The sequence below is a fragment of the Aplysia californica genome, unplaced genomic scaffold (assembly GCF_000002075.1).
Source record: "Aplysia californica isolate F4 #8 unplaced genomic scaffold, AplCal3.0 scaffold00561, whole genome shotgun sequence".
Lineage (NCBI taxonomy): Eukaryota > Metazoa > Mollusca > Gastropoda > Aplysiida > Aplysiidae > Aplysia > Aplysia californica.
This window is the reverse complement of record NW_004797831.1, coordinates 287,008-307,418: the sequence shown is the minus strand read 5'-3', so window position 1 is coordinate 307,418 and position 20,411 is coordinate 287,008. Positions and strand designations below refer to the sequence as shown.

Below are 20,411 nucleotides of genomic sequence, written 5' to 3'. Positions count from 1 at the left end.
AGAAGGAGCAAACCACACCAGAGCTAAAAGTTTACATCTGAGGAACCAGTTAAAACACACGAGGAGTCCACGGGGAAAACGGGCACAGTCGCAAACTGGAAATAGTGAGGGTGTCAATTTTAAAAGTTTGTTGATTCATGTTGTTGTTGTTAGCGATCCAGTAGCATCTGAGCGTTAACTCTTCTGCATGATGCCATTCGGTAATACCTGCATGTCTGTTCTAATTGTTGTCTTGACGAGTAGAGGCAATTGTTGATTCATAACTTCAGATTTGTTTGATTGGTGGTTTATAGTTATAATGTTTTGTTGGATGGGAAATCTAAAGACAATAATCAACTAATAGTTGAGCAGGAAATACAGTTACGAGTCAACAAGCGTTCCAAATTGATACCATCACCATGTTCAGTTAGTGGTTACTCCTGTTTTTCCTGTGGACTCCTCATACATCATCCTTGTCCAACTACAACGGCATATGTGCAAGAGCGTCCTCATACATCATCCTTGTCCAACTACAACGGCATATGTGCAAGAGCGTCCTCATACATCATCCTTGTCCAACTACAACGGCATATGTGCAAGAGCGTCCTCATACATCATCCTTGTCCAACTACAACGGCATATGTGCAAGAGCGTCCTCATACATCATCCTTGTCCAACTACAACGGCATATGTGCAAGAGCGTCCTCATACATCATCCTTGTCCAACTACAACCACGCATTTGCAAGAGCATCCATTTTCAGAAAAGTGAAAGAAAAAACCCCCCGTAGTTTTGTTCCTGTTATCTTCCAGAATAGCTCATCATTTTGTACAGGGTGCTTATTTTTACAAGATAAAACAATGAATTTTAATCACAACTGTGAACAACATAATTTAAAACCAAAAAGAGTTTGTGAATCTAATTTGGTGGTTACCCGGTTAGTTTCAGTACTTTTAGTAGAGGTTTTACGGCACTCGCAACTGCATAAGGTCATACCAACGTCAGAAGATTAGAGGTGTTACACGAGAGGAACAAACACAAAAAAAAAGAAGGGGAGATAAGGACGATAGACGGTTCCCCCGTTAGAGTCCCATTAACTGTGTCTATACACTCTGTCTCTAGTGCCAGCACATTCTCAGAACATAAAAGACAATGAAGCTAATTTCAGTCCGTCGACCTTCGGGATTTTGGGTACCCTAAAAAGAAATCTTCGGCCCTGACTGCGACTTTACACTCAGCGCACAAACCTGTGAATCCCCCCCCCGTGTTGGTTAGGCAACAGCTGTTGAGAGAGACACACAGCCCTGCACAAACACACACGACACATACATACACCATCAATGTCTCGACAGCAACACATAACACAGTAACCTTCTGAGATCAATAAATTTGACAGTATCATGAGAAAATGGCGAAACTTTGGGAGTTTCAGTTAAGCCTCTAATATCATAAACATTGACCAAAAGTCCACGAAAAAGCAAAATAATTAATTCCATCCTGATAAAACCGTACATGTAGCATTAATCATTATATCAGTTCATTAAACTTCTGAGAAAAAAATTGAAAGCAACAAAAAAGTAAAATAAATCAGTATCGATTCATTCTCTGAAAATGGAAAAAAAATAAAACCAACAACCTTGCTGGCAGGTACACACTGAGCCCACAGTCACCACTGCTTCATTACACTATCTCTAGGCTTAAACAGGGGAAAGCTGAGGATGCACATCCAAACACAGGCTCAATCTCCTGACAAACAATAACAAGTAGGTTTCTTTCTCACTTTTGTATTAATCATCATCATCATTGCCTTTCTCACCCTGCACCAGGGTATAGGCCACGGACAAACACAGGCCTAGGACAAACACCTTCCACCTTTCTCTATCCTGGGCTAGCCTCTTGATGTTATTCCATGTCTTCCCACTTTTGTATTTTTATCTTGACCCAAACGCTGAAGTAGAAAGAAAGTCGTCCAGCCTCAGAGTCCAGAGCTATACCAACACAATGTACAAAACTAGAGTACAACTCTGACCAGTGTTAGAGTTAAGGACGACATTCACCTTCACATTCACCTGTTCGGTTTTCACAGAATGTGGTGGCACAAATCAGTGCAAGCAGACCTGCCAACTACTCCACGACAAAAAAACAAAAAAATCAGAGTTTTCCTCAAAATCCTTCTAAAAAATAGGACTGAGTTCATCTTTAAAAAATAATCGGAATCTCAGGGTTATGTAATGAACCAACTGTGGCAAATAAACATGTAGCCTACTGCAAGTACACGCAACCCCCCTTGTATTTTCACGTCATTTACAATGTCGCCTAGGGCAAGACGGAAAAGAAATTCAGGGGGGAAAAAAATCTCAGATAAAAGCAAATTTTACCAGGGTTCTCTGATGAGCGGGGGGGGGGGGGGGGGAACAAAAAATAGAGAGGGCTTCGATTTTATCGGAGTACTTGACAGGTCTGGTGTACAACTTGTGGCCAAACCAGCCTCAGCAGTGTGATAACACAGTAATAAACCAGCTTTCTTTGGGTTCTTGGGTACCAAAAAAGAAATGGTTACCCCTGACTGCGACTTTACACTGGGCACACCAACCTGTGAATCTTCCCCAGTATATATATACAGTATATACTATATATACTGGTGCGTAAACCAGCCTCTGCTGTGTGCTAACAAAACACAAGGTTCAAATAAGAAAATTAAAAGCTAAGCAGACTCAACGGTACCTGTACAGATTTGATCACTTTGTATGTAAAGGTTGTCAATATATAGAACTACAGACAATATATCCAGCCAACGCAGCAACCTCCCATCACAGCCACTGTTCCTCTCACTATTGGGACCTCAAGAGCGGTACCAACTATGTAGAAAAGAAATTCAACTTTTAAACATTCGGATAAAAAAAAAATAATTCAGAAGATACGATTAGAAAATTTGTTCCAATCCTCAGATCTTCTAGCCCGCTTCTGTTGAACGTTGAAAGGTCATGAAAATGGTTCGCAGACTTGCACCCTTAAGAACAGCCCATACCAGCCTTCAGAAAAGTCGATACCAGCCTTTAGAATAGAAATGCAACCAGCTTTCAAATGTAGAGAATACTGTATCTCTCAAACGTAGAGTACAACCTGTCTCTCTCGTGTGTCTTTTAGATACGGAGCATTTCGTGTCTTTCACATGTAGAGTGCGTCATGTCTCCGATGTAGAATGTGGCTCGTCTCAGATGAATGTATCGTGTCTTCAGATGTAGAATGTAGTGTGTCTTCAGATGTAGAATGTAGTGTGTCTCAGATGTAGAATGTAGTGCGTCTCAGATGTAGAATGTAGTGTGTCTTCAGATGTAGAATGTATCGTGCTTCAAATGTAGAATGTGGCTTGTCTCAGATGAAGGGTGCATTGTGTCTCAGATGTAGAATGTAGTGTGTCTCAGATGTAGAATGTGTCTCAGATGCAGAATGTGTCATTTCTCAGATATAGAATGTGTCTCAGATGTAGAATGTGTCGTGTGTCTCAGATGTAGAGCGTGGCGTGTCTCTCCATGCTACCGTCCCCTATGTCCAGCTCCATGGTTTCCTCGTGCATGTGCACCGGTGACAGCATGGCGGTTGCCATGGCGATGTCGGGCATCACGTCACTCAGAGCGCTGGAGCTGCAGGGCTCGTGCTGAAGAAGAGAGCGGAGACGAGTTAGCTCGTGAGCCAGCAAAAATAACATCCACATTTGGCAGATAATAGACGAGCATAGAGTTTGCTGTTGAGCGGGAATTTGCGCTACACAAATGCTATCTATTATTATTTTTATAGGAAAATAGCAGTAGTGAAAAAAAGTGGAAGGAATCATCATACCACATACTAGCGATGAGTATTCTCGCGTCCAGCCTCGTTCACTTTTTATAGAAAGAATTACTCTATCTAGTCCATACCAAGTTATCTGAACTAATCGTGATGCATTATGGGAAAGGTCAAGGAGACATTTTTTCTGTTGAAACAGCCAGTGAGCCCGCTAGTTTTGATTTTTAATTTTAATAAGAGTTTTACGGCACTTGCAACACATTAAGGTCATATAAGTGCCGAAGATTAAAGGTGTTACAAGAGAGTAAGAAACACAAAAAAAGAAGGAGGGGAGATAGAGACGATAGATTTTTTATAGGAAAGAAGGAGCACACCACACCAGAGCACCTGCCAACCACCCACTAGTTTTGATTGATATTCCTGGGTAGACCTAATTTCATCTTGCCATAACAAAATTGCCCAGTATGTGAGGGGAGTTCACTGCTGGAGCGCTCAGCACTGAATGAGTTTAAGTGAAAGAAAAAAAAAAAGGAGTCTGCACAAACCTCTGCCGCGCTGTAGGACAACCGCGGCCGGAGATTTCTGTCGGGGCTGTCCTGGAAGCGGAGTTGAAGGTGCTGCGGTGGGGGGTACTGCTGCTGCTGTTGCTGCTGCTGCTGCTGCTGTTGTTGCTGCAGCTGCGGCTGTCGACAGGCCGGGTGGTGGAAGTGCCTCCGGCGGTGGCTGCCGCTGGTGTAGTAATACTGGCTGTTCTGCAGCACCTCCACCGCGCTGTCGGGCAGCCCAAACTCTCGCACCACCCGCAGCTGGAGGCTGAGCGAGGCGTTGATGGCCAGCGAGCGCTTGTCGCAGCAGGGGAGCGAGCCCACCTTCTGGGCCACCTTGCCCTGCATCAGCTCCTGCTCTCGCTCCAGCATCTTGACAAACGTGGTCCTGTCGGGCACTGTCGACAGACACAGACACACACACACATTCACACATGGCATTTCCCACACTGAGATTCAACAATAATAATAAATTGCATTTATATAGCGAATTTACACGGAGAAGTGCTCAATGCGCTGTACAGATGTGATGCACAGTCCAGTCAAGCGCGTACATTGCCAACGGATTTTCAGGTCAAAACTTTTTTTTCCCTTATATACACATATTTTCTTTGTACCTAAAAAAGCATGTCCAAAGTGAAATTTGCATATCATGAAAAGATTCCGCATCCCACAGACTTCGCTATGTGCGTGCTAGACAGTATTATCTTTACCAAAACTATCAAGACACAGTTGAGATATATCATTCTTTTTGTTCTTCAGAGAAAGCCAGTGTTCAGACACTAAGCATTTTCTCCAACACAGCTGAGACACACTCAGCATTTTATTAGTACGGAACTTTTACGGACAAATTATTTTTATACTTAGGCATTGATGAGACACATGGAATTTACTTTGAAAGACAAATGTTTTCTTAAATGAGAACATAAAAAAAAACCCCACCAATAAACAAAATTTATAACAATACATAACGTAACAAACAATTACAGTGTAAATAAATTTATTCTAAAATTCTTGAAAAGGCTAACCCTAAATGAATAAATTCACCCAAAATGAAAACATAAAATACATGGCAGACAAATAAAGCATTAAAATGGTAAATGAGAAAAACATTGCAGACATAGGCGGCAGAGTAATTTATAAAAGCGCTTGAACACTTCGCCTACAAAAAAAAATTCCCTTCAACCCCTTCTCCTCGCTCAGAGATGGGATCTACTTGTGACAGGTGTCATCTGGTGTGCCCGCACTAGTTAGTGACGCAAAACGCACAGGGGAATCTCAGTGTGTTCTCCCTTGTCTTTGAGTTATCAACACTTTCAACGTACTATCTCTTCATGTAGGCATATCGTTCATTTCACTTCCTTTTGTTATAAATAAAATGTTATCAAGTAGGACACGCCGGAATGACTGATGTTTGTTTCGACTGGTGTGTTCTCCCATGTCTTTGAGTTATCAACATTTTCAACGTACTATCTCTCCATGTAGGCATATTGTTCATTTCACTTCCTTTTGCTATAAATATAAAACGTCAAGTAGGACACACCGGAATGACTGAAGTTTGTTTTGAGCCTCACCAGGTATAGTTCCGGCGATGATGTCGACGGTAGAGACGGGCGATCCTGAGTAGGGCAGGGGCAGCTGTACATCGCGCTCCTCCAACATGTACAGCGTGTCCGGGATGGCAGACATGTGGATGGCTCGCACGCGGCTGTTGGAGTCGTGACCTTGAGACAGCATCTCCTCCAGGGTGTTCTGGGCAGCGAGAAGTACAAAAAAACCCATATAATATGTGTCACAACGCAGTGGAATCAGGCGCTCGTCAATTTTGGGGCATGTGGAGTTATTGGTGTCATCTGAAAGCTGGTTTATTTGCCTTGCTTCAAATGAAATATATATCCATCTATCCTAAAAAGAACTCAAGATATTTGCGATTGAAGGAAGTGAGGTCGCCTGGTTTCAGTGGTGAAATTAGTGAAAAAATTACCGCCAAAGTTTGGTAACTCCAATAGCTAAACAGTCATTGAAAACATTAAAAAGACATATATTTTGCCTCTAATCAATGTTTCTCAGTAAAATTCACATGGAAAGGTGTTTTTATATGGACATAAAAGAGGTTGAACTAAAAAATAAAAAATGATAAAAATGTCAAAACTGGCGAAAAAATGCCTGTTTCTCTGATTTTGAAGAGTGCCTGATTTCACCATGCTGCCTAACATATACAGTTGCTTGTTTGAGTAAAAGTTTGACAGAACTTGCAACACTTGCTGTCAGCTATACCGATGACACGAAATATACGTACATCTAACTGAAACAAAAAGAGTCCTCATTCCTCATCTTTGCCTCCACATGGTATGGAGGGAAGAACTTTTCATTCCTCACCTTGGTCTCCTCATAATGCAGTGTGAAAAAACATTATTTTCCATTTCTCACCTTTTCACCTCATTAATCGTGTGAAGAGGGACTTTTTACTTTCATTCTTCCCCTTTGCTTCCACATATGGTGCGAAAAGGGACTTTTTCTTTTTATTTCTCACCTCTGCCTCGTCATAATACGATGTAAAGAAGGACTTTTCCTTTTTATTTCTCACCTCTGCCTCGTCATAATACGATGTAAAGAAGGACTTTTTCTTTTTATTTCTCACCTCTGCCTCGTCATAACACTGTGTAAAGAAGGACTTCTTCTTTTAATTCCTCATCTCCACCTCCACATATGGTGTGGAGGGGACTTTTTCTTGTCATTCCTCACCTTTTTTTCTTTTCATTCCTCACCTTTGCCTACCCATGTGTAAAGAGGGACTTTTTTTTCTTCTTTTCATTCCTCACCTTTGCCTGCCCATGTGTAAAGAGGGAATTTTTCTTTCATTCCTCACCTTTTTTTCTTTTCATTCCTCACCTTTGCCAACCCATGTGTAAAGAGGGACTTTTTTTTCTTCTTTTCATTCCTCACCTTTGCCTGCCCATGTGTAAAGAGGGACTTTTTCTTTTCATTCCTCACCTTTGCTTCCTCATAGTACGGAGTGAAGAGCCTGGGCTTGAGGAACACCCCGCGGTCAGTGAGACCGGTCCAGGCGCCGATTCTGTGCATCACGGCGTCCTCGTGGCTGAGGCTGGAGGTGGGCGACTCCACCAGGCCCCGCTTGACGGCCGTGGCCAGGAGCTCGCTGTTGGTGGGCAGCACGTGCTCCACGCGCACCATGGCCAGCACCTCCAACAGCAGCTGCCGCAGCTCTGCGTCGTTCAGGTCGCGCTTCTTCACCCCTTTCTTGGCCACGCTGTGAGCCGTGTGCGACAGCAGGTTCGGTTCTGGGGCAAACAAGAAAAACAACGGTTCGGTTCTGGGGCAAACAAGAAAAACAACGGTTCGGTTCTGAGGCGAACAGAAAAACAACGTTCTCTAGCATGAATTATGAATTCTCGGTCAGGTAAAAATATAGGATACTGGAATAAATCCCTAATCAAAACTTGTTTTAGTTTTAGTAAGTGTTTTACGGCACTTGCAACACAATAAGGTCACATAAGTGCCGAAGCTAAGAGGTGTTACAAGAGAGTAACGAACACAAAATAGAAGGAGGGGAGATAAGGACGATAGACGTTTGATAAGAAAGAAGGAGCAAACCACACCAGAGCACCCGCCAACCACCAGCTCGGAACGCCTAACAAATATTATACCTGAAAACAATGCACTACTGTAACTCATTTTCAGAGTTATCAATCTCTAGTAGACTAGTCCAATTTCTCATTAATTAAAAAATCTAAAGTCGCGCTTCTTCACCCCTTTCTTGGCCATGCTGTGAGCCCTGTGCGACAGCAGGTTGGGCTCTGGGGCAGCAAATAGAAAAAAAACAATATTCTCACGCACGAATTATGAATTCTGGGTCAGGCAAAAATATAGGACACTGGGATAAATCCCTCATCAAAACTTGGAAAGCCAAACAAATATTAGACCTGAGAACACTGCATTACTGTAACTTTCAGAATGATAAATCTGCTGTCACAATTTCTAATCCAAAAAATTTTAAGAATACTTTTTTAAAAATACAAACAACCAAAATAAGACGATGTAAAGACAAAGCGTTCCGAAAAAAAAACACCTTTTTTTTTAAAACCCCCTCCCAGCAACTTACTAAAACAGTGGGATCATCCATGGTGTATTTCATATACATCACATCACAAGCAATTTTTTCTAAATTGCAAAAATTTTGATACATACTATAGAAAAGAAAAATTTCTGTCATCTTGACTGTCATGAGAAAGAAATGCACTGGCCTGCAGCTTTTGATCACAAATGTTTCATGTATCTCAGCATTTGGCTGACAGATGTTTCACAGTAACAGCGGTGTCCGCTTATATCCAACACAGTTAATACAAAAAACGGCAGCAAACCAAAGGAAAATAAAACCCCCCACATTATTTTTCCTTCTATTCGAGCAAACGCTATAAATCAAAAGCCCAGTAAAACCGACAAAACTCTGGCAGTCCTGCAAATTTCGGTTTAACTCTTTTCCTTCCAGGCCAAAATCCACCACTGGCCCAGGGCTTTTCCCTGACCTATATTTACGCCTCTACCCCGCCAAAGGAAAATGTCAAAACATCCAACTAAACACACACAAACCATATCTTATAGCCCATCAAACTAAAGGTTAAAAAATAATCTATCAGATGGCGATACAATATTGGAGATTTATTCCAATTATATTACTTTAGGGTTTCTAAAAGTGATTATGCAATATCGAAGATGTCATATAAATTTCACAATTTTCCAGCTTTGAAAGGTCATATCTAAAAATGTATAACAGCAGCATCATTCAAACTCCCCAGGCACGTTACCGCAAGTAATGCGAATAAATGCTGAAAGTTATGTATGTGTACCTAATATAGAAGTAAAAACATGAGACATATCCTGAAGTCAGGGTAGCGCTTTTTTCCCTCATATTTACGTTTCGAAGGGGACAAAAAAAAGCGCTGAAATGACTAAAAATCGTCTCTCAGTGCTATATTTTCTTTTGTATCTGCTAACAGGAAGTCTATTCTATTATTGCGAAAGCGTGGATCGGCCAAGAACTTCGTGTCTTTTCATTACTGGATTGGAATAGATAGCAAGCCACTCGAGCCGTATTTTGCGGCTCTCGGTGAAGCCAGGTCCACGAGCCGCAAAATGCAGCACGTGGTAGGGAAAGTGTTAAGCGAACTCCATTCTAAAATTCTATAGCAATTCCCCACAGCTTATTTTTTGTTTCCGTGTCCTGATATTTGTAGGTTACGTAAAAATGGGCTGACAGGCTGTAAATTGTTATGCTTCACGAAAAATAAGTAAAAGAAAAAGGTGAATGGTTTCGTCTGTGATGATTTCCCCACAGCCGTTTCTTCTTCAGCGGTCTCCGCTGCCAGTCTGACCCACACAGCCAGAGCAGTCACAAACCTCTCTCCTCAATGCGCTTGATCAGCTGGTGTTCTCCCCATCGTATCACACAGGCCAAAACGTCTTGCTCGCCGCACTGGAAAAACCACACACACATTATTTATTACACACAAGACTAGAAGCATCCCTCCTCACCACACTACCAAATTGTACAAACCAAAATTACAGAAACGCCTTTCAATCTTAGTGTGTAAAAACAAAATTGAAGAAACACCTCTAGATTTTAGTGTAAGGAAGGCTATTTCCTATCTATAAATAGACAATTTTGTCACCATGTTTTCAGCCTCACAAACTTCCCCATGACTCCACTCTTATTAAACCTACTCGTATCTCTCATTTGTGTGTGATTATTCAAATGTGCCACAATGTAATCTTTAGTCTGCTGTTGGACACGTGCTTCCACTGTCACTGCACATCGATTGCTGTCCTTCACGACAGATCAAGCATTGTTCTAGCTTGCGATGGGGCAGCAAACTTGACAAGCAGATCATATACTTGTTTACCTAGAAATTCACCTCTCATTCAACAGAAGTACCACTTGGGGTGGGGAAAATGCCACATTTTGTCATTTACAAAAAAACCCAACAACAACAAAGAACAGTTACTACTTCAGGTGGGAAAAATGCCATATTATATTCTTTCATAAGAAAAAAACAAAACAGAGAGAACAGTTACAACTTCAGGTGGGAAGAATGCCATATCCTTTCCTTAGAAAAACAAAAACAAACAAAAAACAAACCCTGAAAATGTGACAAGTCAGCCACAACTCTGCCAATCTCCAGTACAAGAGACGACACCAATACAAATGCACTCACCTGAAGGAAATCCGACGTTAAGGCTTCTTTTAAGTAGTCTTTGCTCAGATCCAGCAACATGGGTGAATGAGAAATCTGAGAAATACAACAAAACTTTCATTCCACACTGTCGTGCCTGAGGGACAATGTCTTTTGCATCAATGTGTTGACCTCCACTACAGCCAATGTCCAGCATTTACCAGGGTTCATACTGAGCAGGAGATATTTTTCCCAAGACTTTTCAAGACCAGATTTCTTTTATTCCAAGACAAATAACGTGTTATTTCGGAAGAACATTTGTTCTTGTCTGGTGTGGTATTTTTAAAATTTAAAATGCCTAAAGTCCAGGCCTTCTAAACTTCGAGGAAATATTTTTACAATTGATCTAGTCAAAAATTTGTTTTTCCAAGACTTTTGCCAATTTCCTAAAATTCCAAGAGTTTTCCATGTCTTGGAAAATAAAAAAACAAGACCAGCACGAAACCTGATTTACAGTACCATCCAGACCGACAAGTCATGCTAGCAAGACATTATTTACCTGTCCATCTTAAGGCTCGAAAAAAAAAAAAATCAACTATCAACAAGCCCACACTAATGTAGTTCAAAGAACTAAAAAATTCACAAACTAAACATATTCAAGCTGTGAGATGACTGTGTAGGAATGTGTACCTTGCACTTTCTGAAAAAGAAGAGGATTCTTTTTTCTCTTATATACTTTTTTTCGCCTTTACCCCCACTTCTTTGCTTTTTTAAAGAAAATAACCATTTTACATCAAGCAAAATAAAACACGTATTATGGCAGAACATCATAAGCATCCGTGATAATAAATGTGGCTTGCCGCTACAACCGTGATGGATTTCGGCCATAAAACACATGTATGTAGACTGTGACACATTTCACACAGAAAAAATATGACAGTGGACTACACAAAACCACGCATGATTTATTCTTGGTTTAGATTTAGTAAGAGTCTCACGGCACTTGCAGCACAATAAGGTCATATAAGTGCCGAAGATTAGAGGTGTTTCAAGAAAGCTAACAAACACAAAAAAGGAGGGGGGGGGGGAGATAGAGACAACAAGATTTTTTTACAGGAAAGAAGGAGCAAACCACACCAGATCACCCGCCAAACACCCACCCACTCATGATTTCATTGCAATACTTTACCTGAAGGAACTCATCGGTGAGGTACGCCTTGGCCTGGCGGTGAACCCACTTGGACCCATGTGGTTCTGCACTCCACGTTAGCACATTAATCAGGCATTCTGGTGTTAAGTTGTCTATAATAATATCTTCACAACCTGGAAATGAGTTGAAAAACCACAAAATGCTTTATTCAAGATTGTTCCAAAAATGAAAAGGATAGAAGAGCCTATTCGATTAAAATATGAACTTTAATAAGGACATCAGTTTCAGTCAGAAAGATGACACTTTCTTTTTCAGTCAGTTGAATACTGGAATGACAGTGGTCATTAAGAAAACAGTAAAAGGAACAAAATAAACAATATACCTCATCCAGCGAAACAAATGGACACTAGTTTAACAAACCAAAGATTTGAAAACTTAATTTAAAAAATCGTATGATTTTAATACGGAAACTTCTTCATGGATCATTGACTAACCTTCAAGAACAAGGTTGTACTGTCAACTGCAGAATTGTAATTCAAAACTCAAAAGAAAACTCATCCTCATATTTTCCGTTTTAGTAATTTTTCCACATTTCCAACACAAAAAGGTCTTAAAAGTGCCAAAGATTAAGGTATTACTAGAGAGTAATATACGAAAAAAAAGAGAAAGAGGAGAGATGTAAAGAACAACAGGTGTTTGAATAACGAAGAAGGAGCCAACCATACCACAGCACCCGTCAACCACCCATGAAACTCATCTGACAAAATGGCATGTCCAAGAACATTTTATAAATTTATGCAAAATGGAAGGTCTGTAGTCTGTGGAAGGTCTGTAGTCTGTGAAACAAGGAACTGAGACCACAAAACATAAGATAAAATGGCGCGAGTTGTCGATACATACCCTGAGCAATGACTTGTGAATCCAGAAACTGGCCAATCTGGTAGAGCTCCATGGCCTCGTCCACCACGGTCATCTGACAACGGCCCGTGGAGACCATGGCCTGGATCTCGCTGAGGCTGCACATGCTGGGGCTGCCCCGGAGCACACAGCTCATGTCCACCGTGTCCTGGTACAGCGCAGTCAGCAGAACCCGGGCGTAGCGGCGGGGGATCACCGATTCGTCCAGGACGATCCTGGATGGCGTGCGCAGGGCCCGCTCCGTCAGCTCCTCCCCAGACTTTGCCCGGCGGTTTATCAAGTTTCTAAAAAACGGCGATCGGGAGGCGATGATGGCCTTGTGGCACGGGAACTCAAATCTAGATGTCCTTTGGGGCCCGTGCATGCTCTGAGTCATGGCCTGTCCGTCAAAGCCTCCCTGAGGGATGGGGTCGCAGTGGTCAGAGTCAGAGGCAAACACCATAACGGCATCGATGAGTTCCGTGCTGTCCAGTAGCAGCTTCATGTCGTGTTCAAGAACGTTGGGAACCCCAAACTCCCCGGCCAGCCTGCCCAGCAACTCATTGTTTTCTAACGTGACATCATCACCCCCCAGTTCGTCTGTATACAGGTACCGCAACAGAGCAGAAAAAAGGCCCACATCCACCCCAGGGGTCTTCAGTCTCACGGGGACCTGGGCCCCAAACTCCGGGTAGCGAGACAATAGCCCTTTGAAGAAAGGGCTCCGGGCTGAAAGAATGGCTCGGTGAGCAGGGAAACAGTTGTTCTTGAAGATTAAATCAACATCTGTACAGAATTTACAGTCGTACAACCGGGACAGGTCATACCGAAGAGAGTGAGCTGAGGGTCTGGCAAGGCTTGCCGCTAGGGCCAGTTCCTTCAGAGCAGCGGTGGCTTCATACTCCTGCACCAGCGAGGTCACGTCTTGAACAGACCACGAGGACAACAGCTCCCGGATCACTTTGCCGTGGTCCAGAGATCTGCTATGACGGCGAACACGTATGAGTTTCTTACGAAGCGTTGCGAACTTTGAGCTTTTCTTCTTTTTCTCCTTGGCTCCGTTTTCACTTGCTTCAGTCACAGGATATGCGTGAGAAGCACGAGACAATGCGGAACGGGACGAGGGCTGGAGCCTATCCGGTATGGATGCATGGGCTCCCATGTCTCACTAGTCACTTCCTCCTCCGGCCCTTAGTGTGCTCTCACATTCATCACTGGAGTTCAAAAAGGGAGAAAATTCAATTTACTTATTTCTAAATAATATCAAACAGCTGGGAAGTCAGTAAGATTTAAAGGAAATAAATATTCATTACAATTTTCCCATTGCCTCCTTTATCGAGAATCTAATTACTGACACAATACCAATCCTAAGGTACAAGAAAAGCTCAGAAATGACTACCATGGAACAAAAGTGGTGTAAAAAAAAGATTCTTGAACTATTATTCAATCAATATGTGTTTATGTACTTTACGCCCACATAGACACAATATATATATATATATATATATATATATATATCATTTAGGAGGCGGGCTTTAACCCTGCCTGCCAGGGCCAACCCATGATGAGGGATACAACATCCCAGCAGAAAGACAAAAGAGAAACTCAGAAAAAAAAACCCCACTACATCACTGACATCAGTTCCGAGATTAAAAATGCACAAGACTAAGTAAGAATTCACGTCACATTTTAAATGACAAGAAGCAATCAATCCTACACAGTGATATCAGAGCAGGTTATGGCGAAAGGCCTTGAAAAGTCAGAAAAGCCTAGAAAATTCTCAAAACTCTCAAGCAACCTACATCTATTTTCAGACGTCATACATAATGAACCCAATCTCCAACCATCAAAAACAAAACAAATAGAGTGCAGAAAAAGATCGTCAGGTGTGATGGGACTTTTAAAAAAACCAAATCCTACGACCGAAAGCAACAGATAGCACACAAAGGTACCGTGAGAGTTGATTTAGTAACTTTGTACCACAGTTGATGGTTGGTTGGTTCAGACGGAGAGTCGGAAAATCATGCTGCCATTCGGCGGGTTTCGGTCTCGCTACCGACCAATCCTCTTTCTTCGATAATATCTCGGCTGTCGATAAAGTTATCGGAATACTTTTTTCTTCCGTGAATTTCGCGTGTATAGATGTATGATACATGGAGCTGATGCAAAGAACAATGCTATAAATAATCGTGTTTCCGGGGTTACCACTGGCTCAGGCGACTCTACCACGTTTTCGAACTGCCGCACGGGGTGTGTGGTATTGCAACTTATACTGAGCATCTAGGCTACGGTACATGATCCCTTCTGAAGTGGGTCAGGTAACGCCTCTCTCCGCATCATCCCTCTCTCTGCCGCCTGCCTCACTTCACTCATCACTGGAATTACCCAGCCACAATGCCGCACCGCTGACTGCCTGTTTGGATCCCGCCTACACCCCCCCACCCCCACAGCTAAAGCTCGCTTCATCTCTCCCGCTGTATCCAAGTCCGGGCCTTTCCTTGCCCCGTTACACTTGAGCACAGGTAATTGAGTTTACACAGAGAGAAAAAAAAGGGGGATTCCGGTAAGGTCCCACTGCAGCGGGTGCCGCTATAGTCCTGTTCTACTGTAGTAGGGGGTTAGGGTTCGGGTTAGAATCTGGGACAGGGAAATTAGTCATTATATAGATAGTAATTGTAAGGGCGAAATCCTGTCTATTCCCTGCCATAGTCATTAACTATAAGCCTAAAATTGGGAAGGACTTCCAAAGAGAGACCATCCCAACAAATACAATAAAGAAGAGACCTAACCCTACACCCGAGGCTGGCGTCGTTATTCTCATCCCTATTTTATTCTCACCCGGTGTGAGAATACAACTGTGGGACTCGTATCGCATTGTATGAATTGCAGTGTTGCTCTTTCATTTTCAACCAAAATTACCGCAAAATGACCGATTTAGAGGACGATTTTGCTGAAGCCAGTCGAGCTCTTGTTTTCTCGCAGTACCTTTTAAACGCATTTACAAATGAAGTATAGTCCGGGGACGTTGCCCCAACCACAACTGAAGTGTAGTATCTGAATATTCAGACATTTACAAATCTCTAGCACAGCTCTAGAAATTGACTTCGATACAAAAAACGAAGTGACTATTTCTCCGAACGCTCTGGAAAATAAATTTGATCTCTATTTCTCGGAGCAGTCTCCGTTCTCGAGATTTTTGGGCTATTTGTGAGATTTAGGCGTCATCTTTCATTTTATGCCATTCTGCGAGGACTAAAGCCTAAAGCAAAAACTAAAATCCTTTCATGTAAACCCCAAAAAAATGAAATCACTTCACCCCCCCCCCCCCCCCCCCCCCCCGTTCGCACCTTACACAAACACATACACACACTCCATTCGCAAATTATCAACAAATCTCATGAACAGAAACCGTTTGGAGAAATAAAATTCAAGTTTATTTTCCCGAGCGTTCGGAGAAATAGAGCCGGTCTACAAAAAATGGTTGTTCTCCCAGTCCTTGCAGAATAGCATTATAATGAAAGATGACGCCTAAATCTCACTCTAATAACCAAAAAGTTTAGAGAATGGAAACCATTCGGAGAAATAGAGATCCAAGTTTTTTTCCCGAGCGTTCGGACAAATAGTCACTTCATATTTCTAAGGCTCCTTTTATTTTCGGTGCGGGAGGACTTCCGTAACGAGCGACCACTATGAGACACTGAGACACAGTAGAACAGAGGGGTTAGGGGTAGGGTAGGGGTTAGGGTAAGGAGGTAAAGGTCTGTGGTCAGGTAAGGGCTAGGGGTAGGGTTGGGTCTCTTCTTTTTCGTGTTTGTTGGGGTGGTCCATAGTTACGGAAGTCCTTCCTTCGGTGTTTTTTCGGTAGTTCCCACCCCTTTTTTTGAGCCTAGATCTACATATCTAGATCTAGATCTCTCTATACATTTGATGCGCAGCGAGGTAAGTATATATATCAAACCTAACAACTGCAAAACTTTAAATTATGGTAAAATTCAGGACCCCCCTCCATATATTTATTAGATTCTATGTCAGGGGGGCAAGATTGGGGCCAAGTCCGGCGAATAGCAATCGCGGGGTGGGAACTACCGAAAAAGCGCCCTATTTTCTGTATGGGAATGTTTCAATTTAGTTTTACCCTAGACTCTAAACCTCCTAAAGTAAAGTAGGCTAAGCGCTGCGTTTCATCTAACTCCCAAAGCAAGAGTAGTTCTAGATCTAAATCTAGATCTAGTGCGTACGGAGGTAGGATCAGATTCTAGATCTAGATCTAGATCTAGATCTAGGTTTTAAAAAGACAGACTGTACGTAGACAGTTGAACTCAAACTGAAGTTGAAGTCCTCCTGAGTCTTCCTCGAAGAGGTTTGAGGTAGGCTGGCGGCTGGCGGCTGGAGTTAGAAAGTGGAATTTGAAGCTACAGAGGGAAGATTGAAGAATACCGGACCACTCGCACATTATTGCACGAGAAAGTGGGGTAGGTGGGGCGGGTGGTTGGGGTGGAGGAGGGGCCCTGACAAAATTTTAATGAATAGATCTACCAGTCCGAGATTCTCCATTGAGAGATATAATTAAAAACGGGAAAATTATGAATTCCTAAGGTTGAGACGAGACATAGATTTCTAGGCAAAGTCAGTCGGCTGGTCCGGTATTCTTCATCTTACCGCTACAGATTATAGGGTAATTTCACAAATAAAAAACTAAAGAGAGAATGTTAAGAGATTTAAGCTTTGGGAGGTTGGTGTTTGAAGAATGAAGTGTGCTATGGAGTAGATCTATGGCATGGAGATATTCTTAACTTTCTCAATCTCTCGGAATCAGAATTGTCCGCTGTCCCCGTTGAAAACACTAAACTTTATGTCAAAGATGGACAGTACACAGAGCCAGCTTTTGGGAAATGAGACAAATACTCCTTTCTTTTGAATGTCATCTTATACTCCTTAAGTATATTCCATCTAAAATAACGCGTCTGTGTTGATATCAGAGTTTAAAACAACATCTTTCTTGTTTCAGTACCTCGGGGTGAAGACAACAACAGTCAACAGGACGCCATGTTGGTTGATCGTAACCTGAACATGCCAGGATTTAAAAGGGCAAAAGGAGGGCACATTTGAAATTTTTACCAGGAAAGTACAATGCACTTATACAAGACTTGTCTTGTATGTTTAAAAGGGAGGGGGGGGGGGCAAAAACGAAATGAAAGTGGATAGGAAGGAAGAACCGAGCAGATCTGTTTTTATGAAGCTGAAGTTAATTGAAAATAAGATGTCATTTGATCGAATAATAAAAGCATATACATTGTGTATCCATGCAATCTAATTTTGTTTTAAGTCATAATTTAGCGAGTAAGTGAGGAAAAACGATAATAAAAGATGAAACTGGAGGAAAAGCAATCCTGACAGTGACGGTTGAAGAGACAGAAAAGGAAGGGGTGAACCTTAGTGTGAAGTTGAGGGAGAAATATTATTCTAAGTCAAGAATGGCAACACTATCAGTACCGAGCAAATAATGTAACCCATTAAAGTTTACCTTATTTTAGCATTTTATCCTGCATAACATAGACTGGGGTGGGGGTGGGGTGCCAGAAAAGAGGTAATAGATTAGATAGACGCAAGGACCTTACAAAAACCTCTTTGGAAAGACTCGAGCTCACAAACTTGGCCACGCTTCATAGGGTTAATAACATTTATCCAACTTGGCATATCCAGTTGCAGGGGGAACAACTTGAGATATTTTTTTTCTTCGCCTCAGTGATAGAACTTGGTAGGCCTATTCTTAGAAATTTTAACATTCTGTGGTTGGAAAAATTAAAAGAAAGCAAAAGAGGCAGAGGTAGCCTGGTTTAAGAATAATTTACAAAGAGAGCTTGAACAGACGGGTGGCGGGAAAGATCACGTTAATATGGGACTGTTTTTTTGTTGTTGTGTTTTTTTAGAGTATCGAAGCAAAGAAATTGTTGTCGAACTAATAGATGATTATGATAATATTTAGGCCTAAAAATATAGCCAATAATATAATATTAAAAATATACAGTAGGCATATATATTATATAGATATATCTATATAATATATATACCGGTACTTACTCTTTCGCTCTCCCTATACCGTTAGGTACATAAGGTGGAGAGCAGTCGACGCCACACTTGTCTAGCTGTCCCTGGCCACGTCCTCCAATTTCGGCAAACCCAGACCCTGGGTGATTGCCTCACACCTTATTGAGCCTCTATAGCTTCCTGTTGGTCTCCTTCGTTTTCTTTTTCCATTTGGTTTCCATTACCATGTCTGATAGGGCAATTTGTCTTAGATATTCTTAGAACATATCCTATCCTAGACATCCCCATCTTCTCCTTTTTATGGCTTTGTTGATATCTTCAATTCCCAGCTCCTTTCAATACTACATTATTTGTAACAAATTCATTCCATTTTATTAGTAAAATTCTTTGCAACATTTCGTTTGGAAGCTTTTTAATTTTAGTCGAATTATTTTGTTTGTTTCCGTCTATAGATTGGTTGTTAGATAGATAGATAGATAGATAGATAGATAGATAGATAGATAGATAGATAGATAGGAACATGGTCAAAGTCAGAATATACAATAAAAGATCCCCGCGTGCTGGAACTGCGAAAACCTTGCAGACATCAGGGGCGGAGACGCTGTTGGGTTTCTGTTCAAGACATTAATTAACAAAAAAGATCTCAGACTTAACTCTTGCAAATCGAAGGCTTTCCCCAGCTTTGCTGCAACAAGTTTTGTTTGAAAGACATGTATATAGGGTATAGGGGTGCCCATTAAAGATGGGATGGGAGCTATCGTGGTCTAGAGGTTAATGGGTGTTCGCCTCTCATTCAAAGGTCCCGGGTTCGAATCCGGGTAGCGACGGAAAAAACATTTCTTCTCTAAAATTGTCTCCTTTCACCTCCTGTCCTGCTCTCTAGCAATATTCAGTCACACCCCCGATCTTCTGGTAGGAAAGATCTACACGTACATAGCCTTCTCGGACAAGGGTGGAAAATCTCGGAGGTCCCGTGGGCAAGTTGCGCACGTTAAAGATCCCTTGGTGGTCCAAAATCGATTAGAGTAGGCTTCGGCGCCCCCCGGACAAAATTCAAGATTTCCTACCAACTGAAAATGCTATTTCCTCCTTCTCCTCCTCCCTTCTCTTCGTTCATATCATTCTCGTCCTCCTCCTCCCCCTCCTCCCCCCTCCTCCTCCTCCTCCTCCTCCTCCTCCTCCTCCTCCTCCTCCTCCTCCTCCTCCTCCTCCTCATCATCATCATCATCATCATCATCATCATCATCATCATATCATCATATCATCATATCATCATCATCATCATCATCATCATCATCATCATCATCATCATCATCATCATCATCATCATCATCATCATCATCATCATCAGCATCATCATTGTAAACAGAGAATTAAAAAAGGTTGAGACTTGGTAGATTTAGGATTTCCAATTTTTAACAAAATATAAATGCGCTCAACCTTTCGTCTTTTGGCTTCATCGGGAACATTTGGGGGGAAAAAATCATCATTATCATCATGATTATCACCATCATCACTGTCACTGCTGTTCCCTCCACCGACATCAGGCGAACACCTCCAGACGAAACGTTAATTTTGTACTCATTAAAACACAGCACACCTGCAATAGAATTTAAATGAACATACCGTAAAATACAGGCCTACATTAATTCCGAGAACAGTTTCAGGAAACATGCATGCATTACGTTTTTTTTAGTTTGTGTGTTGTGTGTGTGTGTGTGTGTGTGTGTGTGTGTGTGTGTGTGTGTGCGCGCGCGCGCGCGCGCGCGTGTGTGCTTTATTTTGTTTTATTTGGTTTTGTTTTGTTTTGCTAGCA

At 41.9% G+C, this 20,411-nt stretch overlaps 1 protein-coding gene across 1 annotated transcript; it reads right to left on the bottom strand.

Annotated features, from left to right (window-relative positions):
• Positions 1-1,345: 1,345 nt before the first annotated feature.
• Positions 1,346-17,617, bottom strand: LOC101850434 (BTB/POZ domain-containing protein 7). The gene is made up of 9 exons (XM_005106888.3): positions 17,559-17,617; positions 12,551-13,761; positions 11,690-11,823; positions 10,543-10,617; positions 9,728-9,803; positions 7,304-7,611; positions 5,884-6,061; positions 4,310-4,707; positions 1,346-3,636 (listed from the first exon to the last, which is right to left on the bottom strand). Exons 2-9 carry the CDS (start codon positions 13,707-13,709, stop codon positions 3,484-3,486), a joined length of 2,481 nt encoding a protein of 826 aa, XP_005106945.1. The 5' UTR covers positions 13,710-13,761; positions 17,559-17,617; the 3' UTR covers positions 1,346-3,483.
• Between the last annotated feature and the right edge of the window lie 2,794 nt (positions 17,618-20,411).